This window comes from Panthera tigris, chromosome E1 (genome assembly GCF_018350195.1).
Source record: "Panthera tigris isolate Pti1 chromosome E1, P.tigris_Pti1_mat1.1, whole genome shotgun sequence".
NCBI lineage: Eukaryota > Metazoa > Chordata > Mammalia > Carnivora > Felidae > Panthera > Panthera tigris.
Genome location: NC_056673.1, coordinates 13,115,377 through 13,134,971, shown reverse-complemented (window position 1 = coordinate 13,134,971; position 19,595 = coordinate 13,115,377). Strand labels below are relative to the sequence as shown.

General features: G+C 42.1%; 1 protein-coding gene across 3 annotated transcripts in view; it reads right to left on the bottom strand.

Annotated features, from left to right (window-relative positions):
• Positions 1-14,354, bottom strand: part of NCBP3 (nuclear cap binding subunit 3) — a 32,133-nt gene extending 17,779 nt beyond the window's left edge. For all 3 annotated transcript variants that reach the window (XM_042965553.1, XM_042965554.1, XM_042965555.1), the window contains exons 1-3: positions 14,163-14,354; positions 12,006-12,071; positions 10,039-10,144 (exon numbers count right to left, since the gene is read on the bottom strand). In XM_042965553.1, coding sequence (XP_042821487.1) covers positions 10,039-10,144; positions 12,006-12,071; positions 14,163-14,345 — 355 coding nt within the window. In that variant the 5' untranslated portion in view covers positions 14,346-14,354. The remainder of the gene's footprint in view (positions 1-10,038; positions 10,145-12,005; positions 12,072-14,162) is intronic.
• Positions 14,355-19,595: the final 5,241 nt, after the last annotated feature.

Here is a 19,595-nt window from a genome sequence, read left to right as displayed (position 1 = left end):
AAGTAGGATACTTAATTGACTGAGCCACCAAGACCCCCCCCATATGTCTGTTTAAAACAAATGAACTTAGGGGCACCTGGGTGGCTCAGTTGGTTAAGCGTCTGACTTCGGCTCAGGTCATGATCTCGCGGTCCGTGAGTTCAAGCCCCGCGTCGGGCTCTGTGCTGACAGCTCAGAGCCTGGAGCCTGTTTCAGATTCTGTGTCTCCCTCTCTCTCTGACCCTCCCCCGTTCATGCTCTGTCTCTCTCTGTCTCAAAAGTAAATAAACGTTAAAAAAACAAAACAAAAAAACAAAAACAAAAAACAAAAAAAAACCAAATGAACTTAAATACTTAGAAGTAGGTGAACACTTTCAGATTAAAAAATAAAATGTTTAAATACTTGTTGTTCTGTCATTTTGGTCTTGTTTGTTTTTTAAATGTTTATTGATTTTTGAGAAAGAGAGACAGACAGAACATAAGCATGGAAGGGGTAGAGAGAGGAGACACAGAATCCGAAGCAGGCTCCAGGCTCTAAGCTGTCAGCATAGTGTCCGACGTGGGGCTCAAACTCACGAACCATGAGATCACGACCTGAGCGGAAGTCAGACACTTAACCGACTGAGCCACCCAGGCGCTCCTATTGTTCTGTCCATTTGAAGAGTACAAGCCAGGTTTAACTAGAAATCATGTAGATATGGCCAAACTAAATCAGGTGAGTGCTTTGCTGCCAGCCAGATTCAGGAAGACAGAGATATCAAGACTTATAAACTCTGGCAAGTCCTTATTAGTGACCAGCAGTTCAATAGTAAACAGAGGCGCCAGGATTACCTTGATTCCAAAACCAAAGACCCCACAAAAAGGAGAATTACAGACCAATCTCCCTGATGAACATGGATGCAAAAATTCTCAACAAGATACCAGCAAACCAAATCCAACAATACATTAAAAGAATTATTCACCATGATCAAGTGGAATTTATTCCTGGGCTGCAGGGCTGGTTCAACATCCGCAAATCAATCAATGTGATATATCACATTAATAAAAGAAAGGGTAAGAACCACATGATCCTCTCAGTAGATGACAGAAAAAGCATTTGACAAAATACAGCATCCTTTCTTGATAAAAACCCTCAATAATGTAGGAACAGAAGGAACATACCTCAGGATCATAAACGTCATATACGAAAGATCCACAGCTAATATCCTCAATGGGGAATAACTGAGAGCTTTCTCCCTAAGGTCAGGAACATGACAGGGATGTCTACACTCTCACCACTGTTGTTCAATGCTGTGTTGAAGTCCTAGCCTCCGCAATCAGACAACAAAAAGAAATAAAAGGTATCCAAATCGCCAAGGAAGAAGTCAAACTTTCACTCTTCACAGACCACATGATAGTCTATGAGGAATACCTAAAATACTACACCAAAAAACTGCTAAAACTGATATATGAATTCGCCAGAGTTGCAGGATATAAAATCAATGTACAGAAATCATTTCATTTCTATACACCAATAATGAAGTAGCAGAAGGAGAAATCAAGGAATCAATCCCATTTATAACTGCATCAAAAACCATAAAATACCTAGGAATAAATTTTAGCAAAGAGGCCAAAGATCTGTATGCTGAAAACTACAGAAAGTTTATGAAAGAAATTGAAGAAGATACAAAGAAATGGAAAAACGTTCCATGCTCATGGATTGGAAAAACAAATATTGACTTTTTTTTTAAGTTTACTTATTTTGAGAGAGAGAAAATGCATGAGCAGGGGAGGGGCAGAGAGAGAGAGAGAGAGAGAGACAGAATCCGGAGCAGGTTCCGCACTGTCAGCACAGAGTCCGATGCAGGGCTCTAACTCACAAAACACGAGATCATGACCTGAGCTGAAGTCAGACGCTTACCTGACTAAGCCACCCAGGCACCCCAGAACAAATACTGTTCAGTGTTGATACGACTCAAAGCAATCTATACATTCAATGTCAATCCCTATCAAAATAACACCAGCATTCTTCACAGAGCTAAACAACTCTAAAATGTGTATGAATCCAGAAAAGACCCTGAACAGCCAAAGCAATCCTGAAAAAGAAAACCAAAGCTGGAGGCATTACAATTCCAGACTTCAAGCTGCATTACAAAGCTGTAATCATCAAAACAGTACTGGCACAAAAACAGACCCACAGATCAATGGAACAGAATAAAGGACCCAGAAATGGACCCACAAACATATGGCCAACTAATCTTTGACAAAGCAGGAAAGAATATCCAATGGAAAAACGACAGTCTCCTTAACAAATGGTGTTGGGAAAACTGGACAGCAACATGCAGAAGAATGGAACAAGTCCACTTTCTTACACCATACACAAAAATAAATTCAAAATGGATGAAAGACCTAAACATAAGACAGAAAACCATCAAAATCCTACAGAAGAAAACAGGCAGCAACCTCTTTGACCTTGGCCAGAGCAACTTCTTACTAAACAAGTCTCCAGAGACAAGGAAAATAAAAACAAAAATGAACTATTGGGACCTCATCAAGATAAAAAGCTTCTGCACAGCAAAGGAAACAAACCCCAAACTAAAAGGCAACTGACAGGATGGGAGAAGATATTTGCAAATGATATATCAAATAAAGGGTTATATCCAAAATCTGTAAAGAACTTATCAAACTCAACATCCAAAACACAAATAATCCAGTGAAGAAATGGGCAACAGACATGAAAAAACGCTTTTACAAAGAAGACATCCACATGACTAACAGACATGAAAAGATGCTCAACATCACTCACCATCAGGGAAATACAAATCAAAACCACAACGAGATACCACTTCACACCTGTCAGAATGGCTAAAATGAACAACTTGGAAAACAACAGATGTTGCCGAGGATGCAGAGATAGGGGAACACTTTTGCACTGCTGGTGGGAAGGCAAACTGGTGCAGCCACTCTGGAAAACAGTATGGAGGTTCCTCAAAAAGTTAAAAATGCCCTACGACCCAGAATTGCACTACTAGATATTTATCCAAAGGATACAAAAATGCTGATTTTAAGGGGCACATGCACCCCAGTGTTTATAGTGGCTCTAGCAACAATAGCCAAATTATGGAAAAAGCCCAAATGTCCATTGACTGATGAATGGAGTAAGAACATGTGGTATATATACACAATGGAATACTATTCAGTGACCAAAAAGAATGAAATCTTGCCATTTGCAATATGGATGGAACTAGAATGTATTAGGATAAGAGAAATAAGTCATTCAGAGAAAGATAAATACCTTATGATTTCACTCCTATGTGGAATTTAAGAAACAAAACAGATGAACATAGGGAAAGGGAAAAAAATATGATAAAGACAGAGAGGGAGACAAATCATAAGAGACTCAATACAAAGAACAAATACGGTTGCTGGAGGGGTGTTGTGTAGGGGGATGGGCTAAATGGATGATGGGTATTAAGGAGGGCACTTGTTGGGATGAGCACTGGTTTTATATGTAAGTGATGAATCACTAAATTCTACTTCTGAAACCATTATTACACTATATGTTAACTTTGATTTAAATAAAACATTTTTTTAATTAAAAAAATTAGTGAACAGCAGCCAAATGCAAATGAGATGGATGTGCACATTGGACAGGAGCCTTCTCAGTTCTTTAAGCTAAATCATGACTTTGAAGAAACAATCCTGAGAAACACAGACATGGTTCTGAAGAAGGTAATGAACAACCAGGAGAGCTCCTGGTGATGACAGAGGGAAAAGAATTAAGATCAGGGAGAAAATACCTTGTAGGAGACTTGTTGATCTGGTAATAAGGATTTAATCACAAATGAGACAATCGGAAAAAATAAAGACCAAAAAAATGACAAAAATAAACATCAAGAGTATCACAGCACTGTTCTATCAAAACCTTAACATTAAAAAAAAAACAAAAAACCCTACATGTGAGGAGAAAATAGCTTAAAAATGAAAGGAAAAGAACGTAAAGAACAAAGCTTCTAGCCTCAGATGTTTGTATTTTAAAAAAATTTTTTAACACTTTTTATTTATTATTTTTGAGAGACAGAGAGACAGAGCATGAGTGGGGGAGGGGCAGAGAGAGAAGGAGACACAGTATCTGAGGCAGGCTCCAGTATCTGAAGCACGCTCCAGGCTCTGAGCCGTCCGCACAGATGCTACATGGGGCTCAAACCCACCAACTGTGAGATCATGACCTCAGCCAAAGTTGGACACTTAACCGAATGAACCCCCCAGGCACCCCCAGATATTTTAAAATAGAGAGAATGATATACAAATCTAGAAATGGATAGTGGACAATCTTGCTCAAAAGAAGCAGGTAAAGATGCAAAAAAAAAAAAAAAGATGCAAAGTCGTATCATTGCAGAGAAAAACTACTCTTAGTCATCTGGAGGATAAGAAAGGTTCATTCTCAAAAGAGAACCAAACTGACTGACAGTGGGAAGACCCACTGGAAATGGAAACCTTAAGCTCAAGAGTTGACGGAAGACTGCCAAAGGAGAATGCTCAATATTCCCTCACCTTGCTGACAAGGTCACTGCTTAAAATAAAACAACAAAAAGGCGCCTAGATTTATGCCCAACCTATGAGAAAGGGCTAACTGCTGAAGTGGCAGTGAACAGATGCACTGGGGAATGAGGACTGGACACGTGAGTGCTAACTATAAGCAAGGTGGCGAGGGGCATCACCTTGGATTTTCTAACAGGAAATAAGACAATGAATGACAGACAGTAGGACACAAAACTCAAGGAAAATCCAGAGAAAAAGTATCCAATTCTAAGACCTCAGATAAAAATGATTAAAAACTCTGGAAGACACTAAATACAGTAACTTGGGAGTATGAGAGAGGCAATCTCCAAAAAACAAAAGGCAGTGGAGCTTAGGTGAGCACAAGTTGCCAAACAACAAACATGGAAAACAGATAAAGAGTAAATTACTAATGATTAATGTAAGAGAATGAACATCAAAAATATAAAAATCTAGAAGACTAATATCAGGCATGGAAAATGTTGATGACCAGCTATCAAGCAAAAAGGAAAAAATCAATATGACTACAAAGGGAATAACAAAAATAAAGTCCCTACCCAGAAAGGATTAGAAGAAAATATACAAAATGTCAAAAATGACTGAGTTTAGGTGGTAGACTGTGGGCAACCTCTTTTCTTACTCTACTTTGCTAATTTTCTTTGGTGAATATAAATTGTATAAAATCTAATGAAGGAAAGGTTAAAGTCCAGAGTAAACGGGCTTATCAAAAATGCTAATGGCTTTGTTTTTAAGTGTTTGGAGCAACACTGCTTTGGGAAGAGAAGCAAGAAAAAGGACAGAACTGTTGCTCCTTTGTGCTATTCTAATAACTGACAGTAGAGCAGCTATTATTACATAAGAACTAAAACCCAAGAGGGCACCTGGGTGGCTCAGTCAGTTGACAGCTCAGAGCCTGGAGCCTGATTCAGATTCTGTGTCTCCCTGGCTCCCTGCCCCTCCCCCACTCACACTGTCTCTCTCAGTCTCTCAAAAATAAATACACATTAAAAAAAATTAAAAAAAACAAAAACAAAAACCTAAAACCTAAAACCCAAGATAGATGACAACAGCGAGAATCAGTTTTAATAGACTTAAATCTTCTAGTCCAAAATTACACCTGGTTGCACTGGACTCATACTCAGCTATGAGTTCACACTTAAACAATAATCTCTAAATCAGGTAAGCTCTAGAAAATTGCAGGGGAGTAAAGTTCCTTAAAGTCTTGAGAGGGACTAATCCTGTGCTGATTTTATAAGAGGAAAAGAGAATTTCCAAACCACAGATTAAAAAGATCAATATTGGGGTGCCTGGGTGGTTCAGTCGTTAAGTGTCCAACTCTCGATTTCAGCTCAGGTCATGATCTCACAGTTCAATTCGTGAGATTGAGCCCTGCATCAGGCTCTGCACTGACAGCACAGAGCCTGCTTGGGATTCTCTCTCTCCTGCTCTCTCTGCCTCTTCCCAGCTTGCATGCACATGCTCTTTCTCTCTCTCTCAAAATATAAATAAACTAAAAAAAAAAAAAAAAAAAAAAAAGGAAAGAAAGAGGAAAAGATGATCAATGTCATTCTCTGAAATTAAAAACAAAAACCAAAAAACTTCTCAGAATCTATGATCTTTTAAGAAACTAAGTCTTTCCCATAAGAAATGACAAGAGCTTACACTAATCTCTTTTTTAATAGGGTCACCAGACCAAGAAATTCAAAGAATACCACAGACGGTGTTCTACCTCAAGTTTATTTATTAAAGCATATAATCTAGTTTCTCATGACAACAAAATTAAATGTGGACCTGAAAACAGAATAAGACTAATAATTCATGGATTTTAAGATTTACCAACAAGATAAGGATGCAGAAGCCATGCATACCGAAGTGAGGAGTATAGCTAAAATGTTTAAAGGCAGAGTTAAGATAAAATCTACTCAACAGGCTGAAATAGTCTTGAAACCAACAGGATGTAAACTGATAGGGACAAATAAAAAGGTAACTTCTTTAAAGTGCCTCAAGTACAAGATGAGAAAGATTGTTTTGACGGGTGCAGTTCGTAGGAAAAAGCCCCGGATGGTTAGGTTGACTAGAAGAGTAATACAATACTATGAAATAGCTAGAACAGAGACTAGAGTAACAGTCCTGCCATACTCTCCATCTGGAATCTACACCTCACCTTATGTAGGGCATTTTGAGACTGGAAAGAATCTAGAGGACGAAGACCAGAAAGTCATGACACATAAAGAAAGTGGGCATAGGCTGCCCATCCCTTCACCAGAAGGTTCACTGTGTGAATAAGGAAAGGACTTAATGTTGTTCTAAGAGGTACACAGTAACCAACAGAAATTACTAGAAAGCACTTTCTGCTCAACATGAGGAAATATTCAAACACAAGACCGACCACTTCATAAATAGTTCTTGTGCCATCACTAGGAAATGTTCAGGCAGAGCCAAATGACCATTGGAAACTTTGCCAAAAGGCCTGCAGCACTGGGCAGGAGGTTGGTCTAGATAACCTCTAAGGTCCTCCTTCCAACCACAAGAGCTTTGAACTTGGGAATAAGGAGACTGAAGCTGCTTACGCTGAATCACTCAAGAATAGCAAGAATTCTTACTGAAGAATGGTCTAGTACAGCATATCCCAAACTATGTTCTTGAATGCTGGCAGAGGGATTAGGAACACAGGCCTCAGTTAGACTGGCCTTCAAATCCCAGCCTTGCTGCTTACCTAGCTGTGGGACCCTGGGCAAGCTTCTCAACCTCTCAGCACCTTAGTTTCCTCATCAGTAAAACAAACGATGAATATTCTTCCCTCACAGCATTGTTCAAAGGGTAAACTGACTACCTAACAGAATGACCAGCACATAATAAGCATTTATCAAGTGATATCTTTTATTACTGTTGGTATTAAGAAGAAATAACTTGACACCTGGTATAGCTCCAGGAGTTAAGATGCTTATTACGATGTGCCCATTCTCCCAAGAGGCTAGGCCACTTAGATGACTACCTGGAATATGGAGAACACCAGATAATGATAACAACACATTTATTGGGCACTTAACTATATGTCAGTCACACCACTCTAAGAACTGTAACATTTTAATAAAGCTTCTCAATAACCCTATAAGAAGTACTGTTATATGCCTTTCCAGAAGACGAAACGGAGGGTTAGAGGCTAAATAACTTGCCCAAGGTCACGCTTCAGAAAGTAACAGGTCAGGCTTCAGAACCCATGCTCTTAACCATGACTATAACAGCTCTCAATCCTGACTGTACATGTTTAGAATTACCTGCAGAGACACAAAAGAAAGAATGATCTCTGGGACCTTTATAACCCCCCCTCCCATTCCGACTTCAATTGATCTGGGATAGGCAGCAGGGTTCTCCAGAGTTCAGCAACACTATCCTAGGGCATGCCACCTCCTAGAGGAAAAACAAGTTGTAATGAACAACTTGCTCCGGCTGACAGCCCAAGCAGATCGACTGCATTTTAGAAATATCTTTAGAACCAAGAGATCAGGACTGCTTTTCCAAAAACAAACAAACAAACAAACAAACAAACAAGACAAACAAAAAACAAAAAACAAAAACCACCCACGGGGCACCTGGGTGGCTTAGTCAGTTAAGTGTCCGACTTCAGCTCAGGTCATGATTTCACGTTCATGGTTCGAGCCCCACATCAGGCTCCGTGCTGACAGCTCAGAGCCTGGAGCCTGCTTCAGGCTCTCTCTCTCTCTCTCTCTGCTCCTCCCTCTCTCTCTGCTCCTCCCCCACTCATGTTCTGTCCCCCTCTCTCTCTCTCTCTCTCTCTCAAAAATAAACATTAAAAAAATTAAAAAAAAAAAAAAAACTACCTACAACTTTTTATTTATTTATTTAAAACTTAACCCTGAAAGTGATCCTTTTCAGGTAGGTGTCATTTTCCTACTTTATAGACAAGGAGACAGACATAAAAAGATTCAGTAACTTGACCACATTCACAAGGAAATGAATACTGAATTCTAGGAGGGCTTAGGACCCTAAAGAGCTCCAACAGAGTTGGGAGAGAAATTTGAGTGGATGATTAGGGCTGCTTTACAGAGGAAGTGACATCTGAGCTGGACAAAGCATGGCATAAGAAAGGGTTAATCAGCAGAGTGAAAAGCATGAATAAGAGACAAGATATCACAAGAAATGTTCACAGGACTATAAGTAAACAGGTGGTGAAACTATGGTGCTTAAAGGTGGAATTGTGAGAGCAGCCGCAGGGCTCTACTTCAGCCCAGACTGTACATGCACATGAATTCCAGGCTGCACAGCTGTCCTTGGCCTTCAAAGGAGTTTTCCTAAAACAGAAATCCACTCAAGCGGATGCCTGGAAACCCAGTCGACAAGGGAAGCAAGGTCATATTTCCAACTTGAACTCATGATGCAGAAAAAGAGTAAAGCAGTATCCAAAGTTGAGCTCTGCATCCAAGCTACGGTGTCCACTGGGATGGACTCAGGAGGTTTGAGTTTATGGCATCATACATATTATAAGGCAACAGAGCAGAGTAATTAAGAGCAAGGCTTTAGAGTCAGAGAAACCTGGGTTCATACCCTGATTCCACTTATCACTAGCTGCGTAAGCCTGGGAATTTATTAAATTTCTTTGAGCCTGTTACCTTCTTTGTAAAATAGGGATAAAAATATATTCCTTAGAAGGTTGTTGTGAGAAACAAGTAAGAAAGGAGTATGTAATATGCTAATTAACATAGTGCCTGGTAAGAGAGCAAGCTCCCAAAAAATAGTAGCTATTCTTTCATTCATTCAACATGCTTTTATTAACCAAGTAAGCCTAGAGAAACTCTCAGCAAAGTCGTGAACTTTAAAATGCATCCAGAGGGATGTCTATTAAGCCCTTCACAAATACCCAAATTTGCAAATACAAGAGAGGGAAACTTTCTGCATTGAGTGGAATAATACAGGTTGCGAACTAAAAAAGTAGTACTTTTTCCTGTTATTCATAAATTGCTTTGGAAGACTGGGGCAGATTACTATATATAATTCATGGTGAGTTTTAGGAAGCAAAATATTTACCCTAACAAAACATAAAAATAGAATTACAAGCCTGTATCAACAGATGTATTAATGGCTTTCCCTACCAATCCCAGTATCCTTCTGACTCCCCTAAAAAAAAAGTGGCACTGTGATACACTTCCACTACATTTACAGGCAAGGAGAAGTTAACACTTCCAGGATAAAAGCAGAAAATCAGTAAGAGTCTGTAGAAGTGTAGGTTCTAATCTCAGCTCTGCCATTAACTGGGTGACCTTCACTGGGCTTTCTCAAACAAGATCATCTTTTTTTTCCAGCTACAACATCTGAGACATAGCTAACAGCAACTCAACTTTAAACAGGTCACTTCAGACACGGAGCTTTCACAAGTCCCTTCCTTTGGGAGTGTTTGGATGAGGACTGGGCATGCAAGGCAAGGCCAGAAGCACAAGGCCATGACAGGGAAAGGTCATTCTCTGGGGAAATGCAGAAAAATGCCCCCCAAACACCGTGTACCTTTCTTCATCATGTCTCGGTCCAAGGCTACATTTCTTTGGGCAAGATTTACTTCTGATCGAAAATGGAAGCGCTTGGCTCGCTGTTCTTTCTTTTCAATTGCTTCCTACAAGGTACAGAAAAGGCCAAAGAAGTGACACGTGGAGAAGGAAAGTTAAATCACAAATGCAACATAACGATTCAGTGACAACCCTGAAGTAAATCAGAAGAAATAAGCAACATCATGCCTTTAATAATTTTTGCAGAGAACTGGCTATTGACAATGACTGGGAGAGTGTACGCTACCACTGCTATAATTTGCAATCACCTCCATGATTCAGTGCCTATCACTATGTCTGGGGCATAGTAGGAATTCAGTGAATATTTGACTCAATGAGTAATGAATGTTTTAGTTCTCTGACATTTTATTTATTATTTGGAATCATGCAAACAAATTACAACTGAACAATCTCCCTCCAATCTTCCAGGTGCAGAAACTGAGGTATAAAAAAGTCAAAAGGTTTGTTGGAGATACTTTGGCTAGTGGGGGGAATAGATCTGATGTTGGTTCTATTTCTAGAGGCCCCACAACCACCACCCCCATTTCACATCATCTGTGAGCATGGTAATCACACCTATCACATTATGTCTGCCTGAGCAGTGCACTCCCTAAAGCATTTTCCCTGTTTAAAAATAACACCAAAGCAAAGAAACTCTCTCCTCTATTCTAGGCTTGTGTCCATGGAATTGCCAGTTTTCATCTGTAAGTGACAAGCAGCACTGATACTTCACTGAAAAGCAAAATAATCAGCTTCATAAATTTTTCTCCAAGAGCTAAAATAAATCCAGATCCAGGAACTCTTCACTCATTGTATATTGACTTTGCCACCCTGGCTGAAGGTCTGACTACAAGAAAGCTTGTGGGGATTGGTGAAGCAGCAACACTTTGTTACTCCCCAATAGTTATGCTAATTTTCTTCAAGGGCTGCAAACAACTAACCTATCTTCCCTTAGTAACCTTAAGTACCAATTCTGGGGCTACCATCTTTTCCCCCACACGTTTCACATAATGGCAAACTGTACAGGAGCAAGAAGAGCACAGTCTACCGCTTTTTCAATTACAGTAAGAAAACACTTTAGTCTATTTTCTTGCCTGTCTAAAAGATGATCAGTTCCTTCTTTTGGCCTTTAAGCAATCTGAAACAGATTGAGACCCAGATAAAATATAAAAAGGTGAGCATGACATATTTATTTTTATTTTTTGTTTTTATACAGCAAATACAGGTAAATAGTACTATGATTTAGAATTACAATTCAAAATTCTATTCTAAACTTAATTGCACACATTAAAATCAGAAAGAATGTCTAAGTTGGACGTCACTAATTAAAGTGACAGATGTGTACTGTTTATAATAAGGAAAATAATAGGTTTGGCTCGGTGAGGAGTTATAGGAAAGCTGGTAATCTAGTAATAGTAATCACCAGATAAAAGGCAATACTCCCAGGTACTGAGTAATTCGGCTGACTTGGCCTTCAAAATTTAGACAGCCACATAATCAGGAAATCCTATTTTTCTAAGCCTGCAACCAGTGAAAGAATAAAGACATTTACTAATGGCCTACTATATGCCAGGTACTTTTCATGTTTGTTTCATATAAAGTGGAATCAGTATACACATTTTTAAAGAGTGGACAAAACACAAAAAAAGCATTCCCAGAGCAGAACTTTTTCCAGACATGGTTAAGCATGGGCAACTAGGTACATGGATTTTATCTTGTCATAAATGCCAGAACACAAATGCTACCTGGATGTTTTCAGGAGGCATGAAGGCATCATTGTGCAACACAAAATTTAAGTTAAAGAAATGTTTTAATCCACCAACAAAAGAAAAAAGGAGGTAAAGAATAACTGCTATTCTACAAGTCCTGGGGACCAAGCTCATGGAGTTCACTTGCTTAGCAAAATGAATAAATTATGGTCTGTCTTACCTTGGAGGTGACATCAATTCCAGTGATGAAGCTGCCAGCCTTGTTTTCGTATCTTCTGCTTGTGTCCTAACACGAGGGGGAAGGGTGAGAAATGCTAACAGCAATTGAGGAAAAACTCATGATAAAAGATAGTTCCGTGGGGTGCCTGGGTGGCTCAGTTGGTTGAATGTCTGACTTCGGCTCAGGTCACGATCTCGCGGTTCGTGAGTTCGAGCCCCACGTCAGGCTCTGTGCTGACAGCTCAGAGCCTGGAACCTGCTTCGGATTCTGTGTCTCCCTCTCTCTCTGCTCCTCCCCAGCTCACACTCTCTCTCAAAAATAAATAAAGATTTAAAAAAAATTTTTTTTAATTAAAAATTTTTTAAAAACACCAGTTCCGCAACAGATTCCTTTGGGATAGTCATTCCTTTCAGCAATCCTTCCTCACCCTGACAACCCTTTATTATGAGGAAGCCTGTCTCAGCGACTCTGGGTAGTAAGCAATCAACCCCTCTAACAAGAAGTCTTTTCTAGACCAGATCCTGTCCCAAACCTTAACTAAGTCTATCAGCTGAAGGTATTTAGGTTAAAAAAAAAAAAAAAAATCTACAGGCTTCCATGAAAAATGTCCAAGATAAGTTAAGGCATACTCATTCATCTCCCCAACCCACACAGAACAAATTCATCATGTCATGCCACCAGGTGGAGCACAACTCCTCACCAAAATGCAGAAAGTCCAGACTCCCCTAGATCTCCTGGGAAAACAGTACAGTGCAATGAAAAGAGGATGGGACATCAAAGCCAAAGACTCAAGTCACAGCTCTGACATTCACTGATTACATGACACTGTACAACTCCTTTGGTCTCTCTGGGCTGGGTTTCCTCCATGGTATCTGCCAACCTTCCTGAACTCTTTAACTGCTCTCCCATTTGCTCTACAGAACTTAACGTTTCTCCAACAAAACAATCTTGTTCCCATCTCAGAGCCTTTGCACCTACTGTTGCCCCTGCTGGGAACACTTTCTTCCAAATCTGCACACGGTTGGTTCCTTTTTTGTCATTTAGGCTTCAGCTTAAATATCACTATCTCAGAGGAATTCCCTGACCATCCTATCCCGTTGGCTTCCCACACTGCACACCCTCCCTGTCTTCTGTATACTCTGTCCCATTAATATGTTTTACTCTCTTCATAGCACTTACCACTGCTAGAAATTCTTTGTGTCCTCCAACTGAAACATAAACTCCAGTAGAGAGTTTAATAGGGACACAAGAATTTCATGTTGCACTGAATGAGTAAAGGGATGATACCTACTTCACAACTGCAGTAATATTTAAACAATACGATATAGTAAATGGTAAAATGCCACTACGTTGTTACTAGAGTCATTATCATTTGCTGTCTTTAGTGATTTCTATCTTCACCTTTTTCCATAATTTCAGTTTAAAAGCCAGACTTGCTGACATGTGGTAAAAAGTAGTTCATGTTAGATGAGAAATTAAGTACAAGAGCCATGCAGGACTGAGACCAGCCCTAAGAACCAGACCCACCAAATCAAAAGCAAAACGCCTCTCACCAACCCCTTTGTGATAAAAGACGGACCACTGCTGGTTCGTTTACGTTTTGGTCTCACTAAGGGTCACTTGCTGGGGCCACGGTGAAGGTGTTATACAGAGCAGATGGAATGAGGACAAGATGCCTCTGAAGTCACAAAAGAAACACTGAGTTTCTGCTGCTGACAAGTCCAACCCTCCAAGAGAAACCGCGAGTGCTATGTTTAACAAATATCAGCTCCACCGGAGCTGAACTCAAGGGAGACCTGGACACCGGCGTCACTCGACAGTTCCTTCTGTTCCCGCCTGCCCCCCCCTCCTTTATCTCAAGCCCTCAGACAACCCCAGCCCCTCCTCACTCACCCCTTTGCACAGCCTGCCTCAGAGAAGCAGCAAAGGGGGTGTCCTCAACTACCCCCCTCCGCTCCCCCATCTTCTCCAGCCCCCTCAACACCCATTTCCGGGCGCCCTGGGGTCCCTTCTCCCGCTGCCCGTCTCTCCTCGAGCTTGGCGCCTCCGTCCCCTGAGCGCTCGCTCCCGGTGACTCCCCCAGCCCAGGCGCCGGCCGCCTCCCCCGCGGGACACTAGCTTGGCGACCTCCTCCTCACCCCCGCCCCCCGCCCGTACCGGGATCAGTTCTTTCAGTGAGCGCCGCACCGGCACAATCTCCAGCTCGCCCTCTTCCACCTCCATGGGCTCCGGCTCGCCACGCTCCAAACTAGAGTCCGTCTCAGGCGACGGGAGGCCCAGGGCCGGCCCCGCTGGGGCCTCTGCTTTCACCGACACTCGCAGGCCCCGTACGGCCGCCATAGCCGCCCGCCGGCCGCACCACCGAGAGCCCGCCTCGCACACCCGCCGGCTAGAGCGCCGCCGCCACTGGCCATAGAGCAGCCGCCGCTGCTCCCTAGAGTGTCACCTGCTTCGGCTAGAAGCCCCCCCACTCAGCGCTGCCGCCCCCTGGTGGCGGGAGAAACCCAGGACAGATGGAGCGGGACCTGGTGAAGAGAAGGCGGGCTCGAGTGAAGACGTGGGCGGGGCCTGCTGGAGGGGGCGGGGCCTGAAGGAGATTGGTGTAGTCCGCTCTGAGAGAATAGCTATGCCTTGAGCAGTAAACCTGTTAGAAAAGGCAATTTTACCGAGAGAGCATTACATGTCAGTGTTCCAAGTGCTTGAAATCATACAACTCTGTTGAATAGGTGCTATTATTACCATTTCACATATGAGGAAAGTGAGGCATAGAAATTTACCCAAGGGTTTATTTAAGGAATAAAACCTGAACCTGAGCCTACCGAGTCTGGGTCCAGAGCCCAGAGTGAGCCTTGGTCTATCACTTCTGGGCAATATGTAGGTTTACAACATACTTGTCTTGAGAACTTTTGTCTCTTTCAAGTCTCCCAATAATTGGTCCATTTTACATGCATAAAAATTGAGACTCCAAGAGGGCAGTGAACTGCCCAAAGCCCAGAGCTTGACCCCCAATTTCTTGACTCCCCAGGGCTCAGTCCACTGTAAATTCCTGAGCATGGTTTCTTGCAACATTTCTAACAGCCTGGTCGGGAGACAGGGAGAGTCCTCTAGGCTTCCAGAGGGCACCACTGGTCAGTTTTTGCTTTGAGTCCTGATTTTTCACCTTTCTCCCTGTGTTACCTTGGTCTAGTTCTGGCCCCTAACTGGGCCCTATCTTCCCATCTGAAGAGGGCGTAGGTGGACTCCTACGTCTCCCAGGCCCTACCAGTTCTGACGGTGGAGGAACAAATAATTATAAACCAAGGGAGAATATGATCAGCATCAGACACACCTGGGTTCCAAACTGACTGGCTCTGCCCCTTGCACCATGTGTGACTTTGGCCAAGCCACTTAACCCTTCAAAAATCTTCAGTAAAATGGGACAATATTTCTTACCTCCCCTCAAAGGAGATTGTGAGGGTTAAATGATGTATGTAGATGCAGGACCCAACGGAAGGGGTACACACATCAAAGTTTTTCTTAAATGTGGGCTGTATCGCAGCACGAACACAAGGTGGGGCTCTTTAGAGGGCTAGTTTTGCTTGGTGACAATAGTTACAACATTGGATTGAATGCATGGAATGCATATGCATGCATTTTTAAGAACATTTCAAAGACATTTTTTGCTTGGAGTGGCCAGCTTTGGATGACAGTTACAGACCCCACCGTTACACTTATTTTTAGGCCTGAAGGGGAGAGGGATGGGGAGAGGAGAAAGCAATCCTTCCTCAACTTTGGCCTCAGGAGGCCAGCACATAAAGCTGGGTAGGCCCTCCCCCCTCAGCATAGGAGTCTTCTTGCTTGAGGATCCAGGCATTGCAGTTCAGCACAGTTCAGAGGAAAACCAGTCCCCTGGCGGAGCTCTAGCTGGCAGGAGAATTAGGAATCCAGAGCAAGCCAGGACATCAGGTAAACATCAAGTTCCTAGACTCCTACCAGGAAAGCCCTTTGTGCCTATCCTTTTTGGGTTCACATAATTTATCCCCACCTCACCACCTTCACTTCTGTCTTCAGTGTTAGCCTGCTGTGGTGGAGCCACAGAATTAGGAGGGGTAAAGAATAATTTTCAAAAAAGTCAAAAAACATGACTTACGTATAAAATGAACACATGTCAAAGTTTTTATTCACTGGTTAATGAATGAGGACATCAATAAGATATTAAAACTAGTTCAAAAGAGAATTTGAGAATGAATACAGAGTTGGTCAAAGGAATACTGAAATGAACTTAACAAGACAGGTTAATGCCCCACAAGGCAAGAAAGTGCAACCTTTGGGGTTCCATTTTCTACCAGGCAGAAAATATCTACATTGCTATTGGACAAGAATTATTTACTCATTATAAGTCTCCTATAAATTAGCCTCTACACTTACAGAGTTGTAAAATACCCTAATCAAAAGTAAGTCAGAAGTCAAGCAAAGATACACATCCCTAGAAAATCAGATGCTCGCCAGCTGGAACTGGCAGGTTGGACAACACCTGACACTACACTGAGAGGACATCAGTGTAGTTCTTTTTCCTATTCCTTTTTCCTATGTCCAAGTCTGGATGATTTTTTATTGACAGAGGAAACCAGGGAAGTGGGACATTGGGACAGACAGGATAGGGAGTTCCACGAAGGAAGTGATCAAGTGGCAAATGTGGTGGAACTTGGCTTGGGTCTAGAGGTTTGTTGACTGTTGGTGACCTTGAGGAGACCAATGTCCATGAAGGGGAAGGTAGATTAATGGCGCAATGTGAGAAGTTATGGACGACTCTTTTGAAAAGTTTGTGAAGATGGAGGCTAGGAGACAAGGGAGGATATTAACAGGGTCTTCTATGGAATTCACTTTCTTTTTTTTCTTTGACTGAAGTTGGCCACACCCTTTCCTTTCTTTCTCTCCCATTCAGGGATGAGGGGAATAAAAATAATAGAAGCATACCTCTCCTAGGGTAACAAAAGGAAGAGCCATTAAAAGGCAATATAAGCTTCTAAGGTGAAATCAAATGCTACCCGAGAACTGGTAACATGGCCCACTGACCTGATGTGATGCCTATTCAGAGATGTTCTTTAATGCTGTTTTAAATTGGGCAAACATAACCTCATGCTCCACACCCCCAAGTTCATGTCTATCCTTGGAACATGTACAGGTCATTAGTTAAGGAAAAATTTCCACGGTTAAAAGAAAGGTCATGAGGCAGCTGACCCTGGTGATGGGGTTGTATCCATGTCCCCCAACCTGCTACACAGCTAAAGTCTTGAAAGGACTATCATCCCTCATTTTCTCCATCTGACTTGACCATTCAGCCTCATGGACACTGATGGCAACTCCCTAGTTCTTGAAACTGCACACACTCTTCCATTATAAAGCCACACTTGGTTTTTCTTTTTCACCTTCCCTGCCCCTCCTGCTCCAATGCCTTTTTGGGTTCTTCCTCTGTATCCAGTTCTCCATGGGTCAATCCTAGACCCTCTTTCTTCTCACCCCATGCTCACACTCTAGGCCATCTTATCACATCCATGGCTTCCAATTCCACTGCCAACCATACTCCAAGGACACCCACATCTCCATCTCTGGTTCTCCCCTCTCCTCCAAGCTCCAGATCCACATGTCTAACTACCTACCGCACATCTTCCCTTGAATATCTTAAGGCACCTCTGCTTCCTACGTCTCCCTCGTGTCCGTCTGCTTCTTTGCATCCTCTTGGCTACTGCTCCTCAGCTTATTTCCATCTCAGCTATCATTGTATCCTATCTTGTCTGGACACTGCAGTGGCCTTCCCCCCTCCTCCCCCCTCGATTTCTCCGTTTTTCTGATTTCTTCACCCTCATGCCTCCTCTACACTGTAGCCAGACTGATCCTTTCAATACACATTATCTAGGTCTGCCTCCCCTCCAGCTTCACTTTGCACTGTTCTCCTCACTCCTAACATCTCCGCTTCAGTTGGTAAGCACCATGCTCCCTCTTACCACAGGATTCTTGCACAACCGGATCTCTGTTTGGAGCTTTCTTTCCTCCCCCTTGGCCTAGTTAGTTCTTCCTCAACTTCAGATCTCAGCTGGAACCTCCTTTTCTCTTGGAAACCTCCCTAACTACTCTTAGAAAGCCACCACCACAAGCCTTTCCTATACAGCACTCATGTCAGTTCAAAATCATCCACACACATGCGTGGCAACTTGATTAATGTCTGTTGCCTGCAACAGACTGTGAGAGCCATGAGAGCAGGAATAGTGTTGATTTAGCTGAGTGTCTAAGTCAGTGTCTAGTTATAGAAGGCCCTGGACATATACTGAAACGATGGATGGATTGATGGATGGATGGATGGGTGAATGGATGGACATACCTAAAGAAAATGAGACTTTTGTCCACATTATATTTAGAAGCATGGAGCAACAGATCTACTACCCATCTTTACCAAATTCTAGACCAGGGCTATCCATGTGAACCATCACTGTTTGTTAAAATCACCTAGGTAAGGATAGATACTTGCAACTGGTAGATAAATAAGTTTTGGAGATGTAATACACGGTACAGTGATTATAGAAAACAAAACTATTATAAATATTAAACTTTCAAAGAGACTAGATCTTAATTGTTCCCACCACTAGAAGAAATGATAAGTATGTGAAGAGACAGAGGTGTCAGCTAATGCTACAATGGCAATCGTATTGTAGTACAAATGTATCAAATCAATACGTTGTACACCTTAAACATACTATATTAAATGGCAATTACATCTCAATTAAAACTGATGAAGAAACTTAAAAATCAACTGAAAAGATTGGAAGCTAGGAAGCTGAAAAGATTACATACTGTATGATTCCAACTCTCTGACATTCTGGAAAAAGCAAAAGTATGGATACAGTAAAAAGACAGTGGTTGCCAGGGGTTGGGGATTTGTAAGGGGTGAGGGTGGGGGGAGGGAGGGATAGACAGGTGGAACATGGGGGATTCTTAGGGCAGTGAAACTATTCTGTACCAAACTGTAAGGATGGAGACATGATATTATATATTTGTCAAAACTCATACAATGTACAACACAAAGAGTAAACTCTCAACTGTGGTCTTTAGTTAATGATGATGTGTCCGTACTGCCTCACCATTTGTAACAAATGTACCACACTAAAGCAAGATGTTACTAACAGGGGAAACTGGGAGGCCAGAGAGGAGGTTGAGAGGGTATAACAGGGTACTCTGTACTTTCCTTTCAAAGTTTCTGTAAGCCTAAAACTGTTCCAAAAAATAGTCTATTCATTAAAAAAAAAAAAATCGTGACTCCCAGACCAGTTAAATCAGATCTCTGAGGGTTGAGCCCAGGCATCAGGGTGTTTTCAAAGCTCCCTAGGAGATCCTGGCATGTAGGCATGTTGATAACTACTATCTAGACTGAATTGGGAATGGGAGGGGGAGACGGCAGCTGGGAGCCCTCTCTCAGCTCTGAGGCAGGTTTCCCAGGAAGGTGGGTGGATATTGGCACGCCTTGCCTAAAAGGAGATGGGAGCGGGGAGGGGATCCTCTTTTGTGAAGGCCCCAGAGCCTTAGGGATGGTCCCTGGACTCTGGGGGAGACCAAGTG